Source organism: Gossypium hirsutum, chromosome D07 (genome assembly GCF_007990345.1).
Source record: "Gossypium hirsutum isolate 1008001.06 chromosome D07, Gossypium_hirsutum_v2.1, whole genome shotgun sequence".
Taxonomy (NCBI): Eukaryota; Viridiplantae; Streptophyta; class Magnoliopsida; order Malvales; family Malvaceae; genus Gossypium; species Gossypium hirsutum.
In genome coordinates this window covers 49,221,682-49,233,606 of record NC_053443.1, presented here as the reverse complement: position 1 = coordinate 49,233,606, position 11,925 = coordinate 49,221,682, and the positions used below count along the sequence as shown (strand labels likewise).

The 11,925-nt window shown below is 33.0% G+C and overlaps 1 protein-coding gene and 1 pseudogene across 2 annotated transcripts; one reads left to right on the top strand and one right to left on the bottom strand.

Moving 5' to 3' along the window:
• Positions 1–1,884: 1,884 nt before the first annotated feature.
• Positions 1,885–6,606, top strand: LOC121219515 (differentially expressed in FDCP 6 homolog; annotated as a pseudogene).
• Positions 6,607–7,611: 1,005 nt separating this feature from the next.
• LOC121219514 (protein JASON) lies at positions 7,612–10,063 on the bottom strand. 2 transcript variants are annotated; one of them, XM_041097785.1, is made up of 4 exons: positions 9,850–10,063; positions 8,858–9,605; positions 8,696–8,778; positions 7,612–7,963 (listed from the first exon to the last, which is right to left on the bottom strand). In XM_041097785.1, the coding sequence occupies exons 2-4, from the start codon at positions 9,575–9,577 to the stop codon at positions 7,855–7,857; spliced, it is 912 nt and encodes a 303-aa protein (XP_040953719.1). In that variant the 5' UTR covers positions 9,578–9,605; positions 9,850–10,063; the 3' UTR covers positions 7,612–7,854. The 2 variants fall into 2 exon arrangements, with proteins under 2 accessions (XP_040953719.1, XP_040953718.1); XM_041097784.1 differs by having other exon boundaries at positions 9,820–10,056.
• Positions 10,064–11,925: the final 1,862 nt, after the last annotated feature.

Genomic DNA, 11,925 nt, shown 5'->3' with positions numbered 1-11,925 from the left:
TCAAGATTTTATTTTAGAATGTTAAGCAGCTTGGGTTTTTTCTTCTTCTTCTTAGTTGATGATGTATTTTTTAATGGGATTAATTATTTATCTTTAAATAAATGATAAATTTCCAGTTAATTCTATTTTTTAAATATCTTATATGAAAATTTAAAAAGTAAAAACTATTCTCTTAATACAATTTATTGATTTATAAGAAATGATTTTTCAATAATTTTCTAACTAAGTTAATATTTGTTTGTTAAAATATGTCATAAGTCTCTAATTTCTTTGTAAATTTAGAATTTAGTCATTGTATTTTTATTTTTAGGAATCTAGTCCAACCTTTTGAGATTTCAAAGTTCAGGTCCATTGTTAAAACTTTTAAATTTATTTTGTTAAATTTGTTGGTGTAACCTTTTGAAATAATAAAAAAATATTTTCTTAGGAGTAATGTAAACAAAAGTACAAAGATAAAGTACATGGATTAAATTCCACATTTAATAAAAAAAACTTTGTTGTAATACAATTATTTTAATTATTATTTAATAAAAATATATTTTTAATTTATATTTTATTGTTTAATATACATATAATTTCATCTTATTACCATCACTATGATTAAATTTAAACCCCACCCTAATGTTAAATTTAGGAGAGCAAACGGAGTGAACATACAAAGAAAGAAGCTAATCAAAAGAAGGCAGGAAGGTAAGTAGTATTCACTTTTTATACTTTGCTTAGATTCATAAAACTCAAAAAGGAGTAAAGAATAACACAAAAGGAAAGGCATCATTTAATCCCTCTTAAACAATCACATCCACAATCACTGTTTTGTTACTACATCTCATAAACTTAAAAATTCTATAAACAATATTTAAAAAAAAAAGATAAAAACTTGAAAAAGAAAATATAAAATGTGATAAAAATATCATAGCAGTTTTTATTTTATATTGAAAATGGGTAAATTAGTTTATTGTGTTAATCGGTTTGACTTTTACTCTTTTATTAGAAGTAAATTAACCTTCAACTTTTTAAGTAAAATTTTAAAAATTTTAAAAACTAAAAAAAATGTTAAAAATTATAATTCCAATTATTATGAAAAAAGCCTATAAAAATTTGAAAAATAAAATTTCAAAAAAGTATATGTTTTCAAATTAAAAAAAAAATCTTAAATTAAAAAATTGAAACTGAATTTTATTTTTAATTAAAATTTTCCAAAAATTATGTATTCTTAAAAAAGTTCTTTTATAATTTTTGGAAGTTTTTATTTTTTAAATTTAAAATTATTTACATTTTTAGATTAAAATTAGAAAAGACATTTAGAATTGTTTTGAATTATATGGTAGCTTCTAATTCTTCTCTTCTTTCATTATTAACAAGGTTTGAGAATAGACCTCACTGGGAGGCCCTTCTCTTGATGAATTCTTGGAACTGTTTTTATTTTTATTTTATAATTTTTAAACTATTTATCAATGTGAAATATAAAACAAAATAGCACCAAGGAATAATAAAAATAATGAGGGCCAATTTGCTTTTAAAAGACTAGAAATGAAACTGAATAAATGAGGTAAGGATTAAATTTATTAATATTTTTTTATATAAAACATCAAAAATAAATACTTATTGATATAATTTTAAGAAAATTTCTATAAAAACCAATTTACTTATTTTTAAATAAATAAGTTAAAATACAATCTAAAATATAGTTATTTAAATTTTTTTAAAACATTAATCTCATTATAATTTCTTTTATCATATTTTTTTTAATACAATGCCAATCGAGGTAAGAGCCAATCGGTTTTAATGATTTACTAAAATTAAAATTTAATTTCTTAAATTATTTATTTTATCAAATCATTACATATATTTATTAAATATTAAAAGTGGGTATATTTTTATGATAGGTAGTAAACTCCTGAAAATAAAAAACCGACAGAAGTGAATCAACTATTTCGTCTTCAATCTGAGTTTTTTGAGCATTACGTCTAACTGCTAGTCTATGCCTTAAACCTAACAGCCCTTCTCAGTTTCAACACCACCCCCCAATTTCCCTTCAAATATATTCCACATTTCGCCCTAACCATTTTTTTTTCCTCTCTTTTTTTTTTCATTGGGCTGAAGATTAAAGCTTTTCTATTGGATTTCTTCTCTCATGGCTTCCAATGGTGCTTCCACGGTAAATCCTTCTTCTTCTCCTCCTCCTCCATTTGTGGTGATTGGAATTGATTTTCCTTTTGGTATTTAATTTTGGAAAAAAGGAACAAGGAGTTAGGGATGCTACGGAAAACAGTTTGGAAAAGATCAAACGGCAACTGGCCTCTGGCTCCGGTAGGAACTTGCTCCAAGGTCCACTTCTCAAGCGATCTGAGACCGTACGATCTTCTTCTTCTCTCTCTCAATTTTATTACTGGAATTAAGCAGTATTAAAATTCATTTAGTTTTTCGATTCTATTATCAGTTATGGATTTCATAAATTTGTATTTTCTTTTAAATTCATGAATTTTCAAGCAATTTGATGATTTAGTGTATATACTGTACATTGGTTTAACAGCTGAGGAAATGGAATGAAAGGTGGGTGATATTAGACCCTACGACGGGGAAAATGGAATACAAGTAAGTGTGTTTCCATTTCTTAATTATTTTTGGTTTTCTTCGAAACACTGAAAATTAAACTAGAAATTCTGTTGTTTTGGTTTTTGTAGGACTAGGAGGAATGAGCCAAGTATTAAGGGAATCATCACGTTTGATGAAAACAGCGTCATCTCTATGTCTCCTGTTAACTTTCAGTAAGACAATTTTCTTGTTCCTTGTTTGGTTGATTGTTGCTGTCTGTTACCTGGACTTTATTTTCCCTAAAGTACACAGGCACTTGTGTTTGATATATATTTGGACATAGGCACAGAGTTATGATCCTTGAAATATATGGAAAAGAGAAATGATCATGCCAATGTTGACATATATCCATATTTGTCACCTCCGAGTTATTGCTGTGAGTCTCGATTCTTTAGCTGGGCATTGTTATTAACCTATCTTTTCTGTTTGTTTGTTTTTTCATTACAGTGGACTTCCAAAGTATGATGGCTGTTGTTTCTGTATCCAATAACTTGTTAAGAAACTGAAAAGCTTCGAGGGTCTTTTTGCTTATGTTTGTGGAAGTTTTCAGTTGCTAAACTTGTGTGCTTCTTAACTACCATTTAGATATTGGGACACCCCAGAAAAAGGACTACTTTCTTTGTGCAGAGACGCCTGGTGCTGCTAGAGCTTGGGTATCAACTTTACAGTAAGTTTTTTACAATGTGCTGCACTATATCAGTCTTTTTATTATTCTGTTTTCTGTTTCAGAAGTGATACACACACATGTATTCCCTCTCCATAAGTTTGATCGAACAAGTTTATGCTATGATGTCTTGTGGGTGATACGTGGTGGGTACTTGAACTTCAAAGCTGACGGATCAATCAAACTTATGGGGAGGGAATATTTTTTTTTTCTGAAAGCAGGGGAGGGAATATATATGTTCGTGTTTAAGGGATTGCATGTTGTGCTTCTAACTCTCTTGTAACACTTTTGCTTTCTTGATAAGAAACATTTCACATGTCCTTTTGCACTTGTCAGTTTTTGGTTGGTTGTATTTAAGAGGCCAAAATGCCTGAAATGGTAAGAGATTCATGTTCAAAGAAAAGCATAAATTCTTATTACTCTTTGGATTCTCTCCAATTGTCTAAAGTTGACTCTGGATATCTGCTTGTGGTCTGAAAAGTATCTTGCCATATGTTTTATGGACTTCTTTTGGCAACTAATTTTATATATATGGTTGATGTCATCTGTTCGGTGTTCTTCTCCCTTCCAAAAATTAGTGCGACACAATTGGTTCTAAAGGCTCACAAAGAAGCTGTCAATTCCTTAAGTGGCAACGGCTCTGCAAAATTAGGTACAGTTGCAACAGTAGTTGCAGCTGCCAATTCAACAGCCAAGGAATGTTCTAAAGAAATTGAAGCCGCAATGCAGGTATCCTTGAGAAATGTTTTAGGATTGGTGACAAATAGACCCACTGATGGCCCAATGGATGATTTTACAATTATGAAGGTATGCTATGAGCAGTTTATCTGTTCAACCTATTGTGCTTGTATGCTGTGCTTTTAAGTTATTTGAACATACAAGTGGATGTCGAGGTGATTCCTCTAGCTGTTGGGTCCTAGGTTCGTCCTTGTGTAGTTTCTGGTTAGGCAAATGCTTTGATATTCAGATATGTGAATGTGCACATTTATGCTAAATGTTTGCAAGAGTAACTCTAGCTAGCACTTAGATAATGTGCATGTCTTGTTATATTAATCTAGATTCCGAAGCATGATTATGAGGGCTAGTTGAAATGGGCCAAATTGGATGCTGATGTATATTCTGACTATAATGGTGCCTAAGAATACCTTTATGCCAATCTGGGCTGTTAAACCTGGTGGATGTTCCCGTCTTGACAGCTATAAGTGTATAATTTGTGTTGTTTGGGTCTCTCAATCTGCTTTCTCACTTGACTTCTTGTCTCTATATTGTGGCTAGTGCTTAGTCAATTAAGGACATTTCATTCTCCCAAGATTTTGTTTTCTGAGTCGTAGCTAATTCTTGTAGGAGACACTACGAGTCAAGGATGAGGAACTGCAGAATTTGGCTCGTGATCTTCGTGCTCGTGATTCAACAATAAGAGAAATAGCAGATAAACTTTCTGAGACTGCTGAAGCTGCTGAATCTGCAGCATCTGCAGCTCATGCAATGGATGAACATAGGAGGATTGCTTGTGAAGAAATTGAGCGCTTAACAAAAGATTCAGAAAAACAAAGGGAAGCATCCATGTTAAAGGTATAGCTAAAACTGGAATTGTGCAACTCTAATCTTATTGCTCACGTGGTGTGGCTAGAGTTTTGAATTTAAAAGAATTCTCATCCAAGAATCATAAGTCTGTCATGTTGATTTTAACTTTTGAGAAGTTACTTTTAATTGTCTTGACCAAGTTGTTATTTAGGTAGCCATGATTTCTATGTCCAAATATAAGCATCATAATTGTGTTTATTTGGAGTTTTTCCTTGGTGTTTATAGCTGAGGGAGTCCGAAGAAAGGCTTGGGTTCCTAAGTGAAGAAAGGGATCAATTGATCAAGCAGAGAGACTCTGCCATGCAGGAGGCACATATGTGGCGTAATGAGCTTGCAAAGGCTCGAGAGCGTGTTGTAATATTAGAAGCAGCAGTTCTGAGAGCAGAGGAGAAGGTCAGAGTTGCAGAAACAGATGCTGAAGCAAGAATAAAAGAAGCAGAGCAGAAAGAGGCAGCCGCTGTGAAGGAAAAGCAAGACCTTCTTGCATATGTGAATGCGTTACAAGCACATCTCCAAAGGTTTGACTTATTATATTTTTAAGCATTATCATAATCATCCTGCTTTTACCCTTTCTGGAAACCTTGGAACCATGGTTCATACATTCATGCACTTGATACACCAACACAAATTGTAGAAATAATTGACAAGACAAGCTAATTTTGTGATATACTAACGGAATCTTGCTTCTGGGGAATGCAGATCCCTCTATACATCTCACATAATCAAAATAGTGTATTTCATGGCCATCTTTAATTTGCTCTAGGGGGATATTTGGATAGAAATTTACCTCTGCGGCTGAATAGAAATGTGTTTGCTTTCATCCAACTTCCTTCTCCTCACTTCTTTGATCTAGAAATGCAAAATCAAAGACAAAATCATTGGTCATTAAGAGAAAAGAACTGTGTCCGTGATTATTATTTTACTATGGTAATGCAAACAACACTTTCATTTTCCTCCCCCTTTTGGTTGATTAATCCATTCTCTATGTACTTTAAGCATCTGTAAATTACTTAAAATCCAGGTTAATTAAATCATTTAGTCAGATATGTTCCTTTTTTAGTTGATTTATTGACATGGTTTGTTACTGCTACTTTTATACTGGAACAATAAAGCTTGGTTCAGAATTATCGAGTTGCTTGTCATAGAACTGAAGCTAGCATAAATATCCTTAGTTGCAGTGCAACGGAAGTTGATCTTGTCTTCTATTTTTGTTTGCAGACAACAGAGTGACACGAAGCAAATTTTCGAGGAAAAGATGGAGTCGTCAAATACTAGCAACAGTCCACCTGATACAAAGGACGTTGAGTTGTCAGAGAATGTAGACAAAGCTTGTCTTAGTGTTTCGATAACAGCACCGGTACCTGAGGAGAGCGTAGTCCACATGGCAGCGGGTGAAGTTAACATCCAACCAGTTGGTGAAGGTGAATGGAGTGATATTCAGGCAACAGATGCAAGAATAGCTGATGTAAGAGAGATAGCCCTGAGGCAGAGGGAAGCAGCCATGATATTTCTGTTGTGAGCCCTGCAGTCAATAACCAGCACGACCAAGGACCAAACTCTTTCCACCAGCCTTGACAATATATATATACACACGCACACATATATATCGATTGTAGGGATTTCGTGGTCGGTTAAACAGGAGAAATGTAAAGATTCGTGGTCTTATGTATGAATTGGGCATTCAATCTTGCTGTTTTAAGCCTGCTATTCTGCACCTTCATAGCATTTAATTTTTTTGAATTATGAGAAAGCATTGCTATTAATGGATTGTCTTAAAGATTATAGGATCTATCCTTTCTACAATTCCAGATGTTTGTAATGATTTCAATTTCTTTATACAATTCAATTCCTGGAGCTTCATTTGAAACCAAGGTATTACTAATATGTTTCTACTTGTTTTTGTTTAATGAATAATTGTCTTGACTTCAAATTCCATTCTAAAGTTTCTTTTATATTTAACAATCTAAATGTTCGCATACTTCAAAAGAAAATATCGAGTGAGCCGTTGGATTTTATTCAATTTGGTAATTAGGCTTAACCATGTATTTCTAGTGGGAGTCATTAGAGGACTTTGAAATAATACTTGAATTTGTAAACTACAAAAATTATATTGCTTCAAACTTTCCCAACTGAATTCTCACAAAGAAGACTTGATTTTTCATTTGCAATATGGAGCTCTAGTCTCTTAACAAATTATTGATTTTCAATACATAATGGGGTATCAAAGTATTTTTCATTGTTTTGCATAATGAAGTGTCCAAGCATTTCTTTTCACTTATACTATTTATTGTCACTATGCTTAGAAGTGAATTAAAATAGGTATCTACTGATATTGGTGGAAAATCATGCCCTCTGTTGTTTAAATTATGTTAAACTATTTGTTCAATGTGATGTCCAAAAATGTTATATGGTTAGGTATCATATATTAAAGAAATGGTATCCTCAATTATATTGTAATGTCAAATTGATTTAAAATTTTACATGGATAATGAATACATTTATAATTACATCCAATGGTTGGCTAAAATTAAATAAACCATTTTAGGAAGCTTCAATCAATAGTTTTTTTTAAAGATTTAACTGATACTTTATCATGTGTATCGATGACATGTTTTTTTATCAGTAAAAGAAATAATCCATGGAAATGCACCAAAGCTCCCCTCACATCTTTATCAGACAAAAATGGGAGCAAGCAAATAAAGGCTCGAAAAAATTGAGCTAAGTTTCAAGGACAATGTGCTCCAACTTATGCATAAAATCATGAGTGATGCCCGGTGCCAAGTACTATAAAATGATATAAAACCTTTTAAAAAAATCGTTGGTTTGCACTTCAAGCAGTGATCCTACCCTGCTGGATTACAATGGAATCCCTAGAAAAGCTCCACCAGATGGCTCATCCCAAACCAACCATGAATCACAATTCATGATTTTCTACCATTGATTCAGGTTTTTGAAGGACTCAAAATTACATCTGGGTTCATCAAATGTGAAAACGGAAGCAATTACTGTAATCAGAATGAAACAACTGACTTGGCATGTGAGGAAGGTCGCAGCTGAGACAGTGCTGTGTCGCTTTCATCAATCTCATCAAGAGACATGAGTGTTCGGTCAACAGGCTTCCTGTAATTAAAACTAGCAATTAGATATAGTCGTGAATTAGCATTACTAATAACACAATTTAAATTCCATCTCAATAATGGATCATATAAGGAAGGGGCATGTTAGAATCTTCCTAACATTATAAATCAGATCGAAATAACCCTCTGTCATCTATTTGAAACATGCTACTCGGATTTGGATGTAAGCATCGAACATGGATATCCCCACACGGATATCCGAATGTATCAAAAGGGGTCAATGTTATCTAAAAAATAGTTCATATCAAACGTAGGTAAATGCTTCTGCAAAGCATTTTGAATCACAATTCATAGGGGATTGTGATCTAGCTACTTAGGATGATGTTTGTACACTTTTGACAAAAGATGTCAAAGCAAAGTGAATGAATTATTTTCCCAGTAAAAGGTGTCAATCAATGAGAATCTCCTTTACTTTTTTGCGTATAGATACTAAAAATCAATTCAGCCCCCCAAGATATTTAGGAAAAATAGAAAACAAGAAAAGGGAAAGCAGATATTGGTGTTGAGTTACAGAATGTATTACCAGAAAGATGCTTGCATATTGCAAATGTATAAAATCTATGTTAAACTGTGCTTCACACAACTAACCACGCCAGGTAATCTCCTAAGAGTTTTTGAGGTGAAATACTTTGAGTCATTACTGCTTGCCATCAAATTAGAGCAACATAAAATAGCATCATAGGTATTGAATTTAGCAAGGGAAAATTAAACATGCCTCTGAGAGATAAGACTCTCCTCCGATAAAGCCTTTTCCAGCCTCTCTTCAAATGGGGTTGCATGCCAACTCACTTTCTGATCCTGCAAACAGGACAAGGATCCATCAAGCATAGGTGTCCAAACTGCAAGTAGAAATGCAGCCGAAAAATAAAAGATTTACCTCCTTGTATTTATTAGTTGAATTTGGGATTCCATTCCCATCCCACCACTTGGGTGAGATGCGGGAAGACTCATCTTCGTTCCAGTGAGCAGCCACCATACCAATGATGGGTCTATCCCCTGGGGTTCTATTAAATTGAGGGGTTTTGCTGGACGTAACATGAATATTCTTATCAGGATCATCTATGGTAATCTGTTTTGGCTTCAACCAAGAAGACAAGCTTCCTTCATCCTCTGAATCTTTACCAAGTGAAGCTTGTTTTACTCCTAGCTTGGGGGTGCCATTTTCTAATCGTTCAGGAGAATCTTCCTGCTCATTAAACATCTCTTTGGAGCTCAATGGCTCTTTCTTCATTGCATTTAACGGAGAGGTATTCCCAACCGGATTCAAAACTAAATGAACGTATTCAGACCGGATCCGAGTCTTCCCATTTGCAAAGATTCCCACGTTTGAGGGAAAAACAGTTCCTGGGGTTTGCATTTCATCAGAAAGCTTTAACGGGGTTGGGTTTGGCGAGTACTTTGATGCACTTTGGTAACCTAGAGCTTCAAGTTTCTCCGGATTTTGACCAATATTTTCAGATTCAGAAGAAGCATCAGATTCACATTCAAATCGCACAGACTTGTTCCTTTCATAAGCTGAAGTTGAAAAGATACCAGTCTTGGCTGTTTTATCAGCAGTCGTCGCCTCACTACCTTCAGTAGAACAAATGGAGGACATCCCAGTGTTTGCTGCATTCGATATACAACTAAAAAGAAATAGCACGATTCAATTGTCAGGTAGACATCAAAATTATGCGAAAATGTATTCACAAAATCACACAACAAAATTGCAGATACTGTTGCTTCATTTCTAAGAAGAAAACTATTGTCCGCAAAGCAATTCTAAATTCAGTGAGAAGCCAATTACATGTTCCGATTTGTTGATTAAAATTTTTAAAGTCTGAAGTTAAATCTAATAACCTGCTAGGTGTATTATCAGGAGAATCTGACCTCCCCAACACCTCGAAAAGTTTACTTGGAGTGGGTGGCTGGTCAGATTTCTTATCCAACTGAAGCTTATCAATGGATGTGTTTGGAAGCCAAGAACGATACTTCGAAGTCTCTGAATCTCTACCACAAGGGGGGGACTGTTTAAACTTGTTAGATGCTTTGCGAATTTCAACCGGAGTCTCTGGTATTGTGCCACAAGATTAAGGAACTTTGCCTACGGGAAGGTAAAAAATTTGAGTTGTAATTCGCATTGCACATACAAAGCAACCAATCTAAATCGAATTGCTCGATGTACATACCTCATCCTTGAGACTTTATTAATTTGTGGAGACTCCAAATCGTTGGATGGAGAATCTCCTTTCTCTTTTAGAACCAAAGCAAGAAAACAAAATAATTACACTTTCAAACAAAGGAAAAATCAAATTTGAGGGACAAAAAAAAGGAAATGTTGAAATAAGCTAAATCGACTAATAAGCTAGATAATCGATACAGATATAGTTACCTTCATCAACAAATAGAGACGATAATCGATTTCGAGAAACAGTACGTTCCTGCTCAGCCAAAACGAAAATAAACGAAGCTAGCTTTATTCAAGTTTGTCTTCTCTTTAGAAATATGAAAAGAAAAAGACTAAGAAAGAAAATGTTTCTTGAACTGAATTTTCCGAGAAACCAAACGCAGGTACAAGAAAACTGGAAATGAAAGTGCAAAAACACAAACAAACAAAAAAAAAATTACAGTGGATTTCGAAGAGGAAGCGACGAGGTGAGGGCGGGAACGATCGGTTCTGACGCCGAAACAGTGGAAGAAACATCCCATGGCTCTGCACACCGTCAAATCAAGAAACCTCACCACTGATCTCGAGATTATCCCAAACCCTGAGTCTCGATTCAAAAAATCGCATACCATTTCATTTATCGGATTCTTGGTTTTTTGTATTATGTTTTAGAATCGGTGATTTAACAGAGAAAAGGAGAAGAGAGAGTTGTTAGGTCGTTTTTTGAAATTTGAAATACCACAAAACGAGGGAAATATTATTATGATTTATTTCCTCTAAAAACGTCTTTCTTAAACGTTATTAAGGAAAAAAATTAAAATGCACCCACATTTATCTTCTCACCTGTCTGTATCCCTGTTGGTACTCGCTGAGTGGGAATGCCACGTATGAAATTGTAATTGTGGTAGTTTAAATTACTGAATTGACCTTTTTGCAATGATAGAAAAGTGTGAAAGGGTAGCGAGTAGAATGTTGGTTGTAAACTTGAGCAGGTGAACCTTTTTTGGAAGGAATGTCTTACCATTTTTTCTTCTTCTCACTAATAACGCTTATTAGGCTTGTAAATCATATTTTTTTTAATTAACAATTTTTTAATTTTTAATTTTGTAATTTTTTTTCAGTTAACTTTAACTTTAATGATTTTGATAAATATGAAAATTATAGATGAATTTCGATGTAATGTAATTTGATGTTCTGGAAAAAAATTATAAATTGATTTATAAATTTAATTTTATATAATTATAAATATGAAATATTTCAATTTAATTTTTGGAATCCGTAACACTATTATCAATGTGACATCAATTTAAATTTATTTATTTCATTACTTAAATAATTATATTTATTTAATATAAAATATTGGATTAACTTATTTATATATATAATTGAATCAATTTTTTTAAATGTCATAAAAGAGCATTTCATAGATTAAATAACAATAAACAATATAGGAAATCTAGCTATATCGACTTTAACAAATAAAGCCATTAAGTCCGACATATTAAAGTAAGAAACATAATGAAAATGCCAATGGTAAGACACCTTACACCCCCAATGAGAAAGCTCAAGTTTGAATATTGGAGATGACATTATTAAGAGGACAATCACGAACCTTGAAAAAATTAGTTTACACAAGTTGTAAAACGAACATAAAAGATACTTATTCTAAAAAATAACCAAAATCAAAATATAAGTACTGCAAATTATGCATTTTAGATTAATTATATATTAAATTTAACATTTATTTTGTTAATTATTAAAACCAAATATGAAATATTGTAACACCCTTGCTGAGCCCG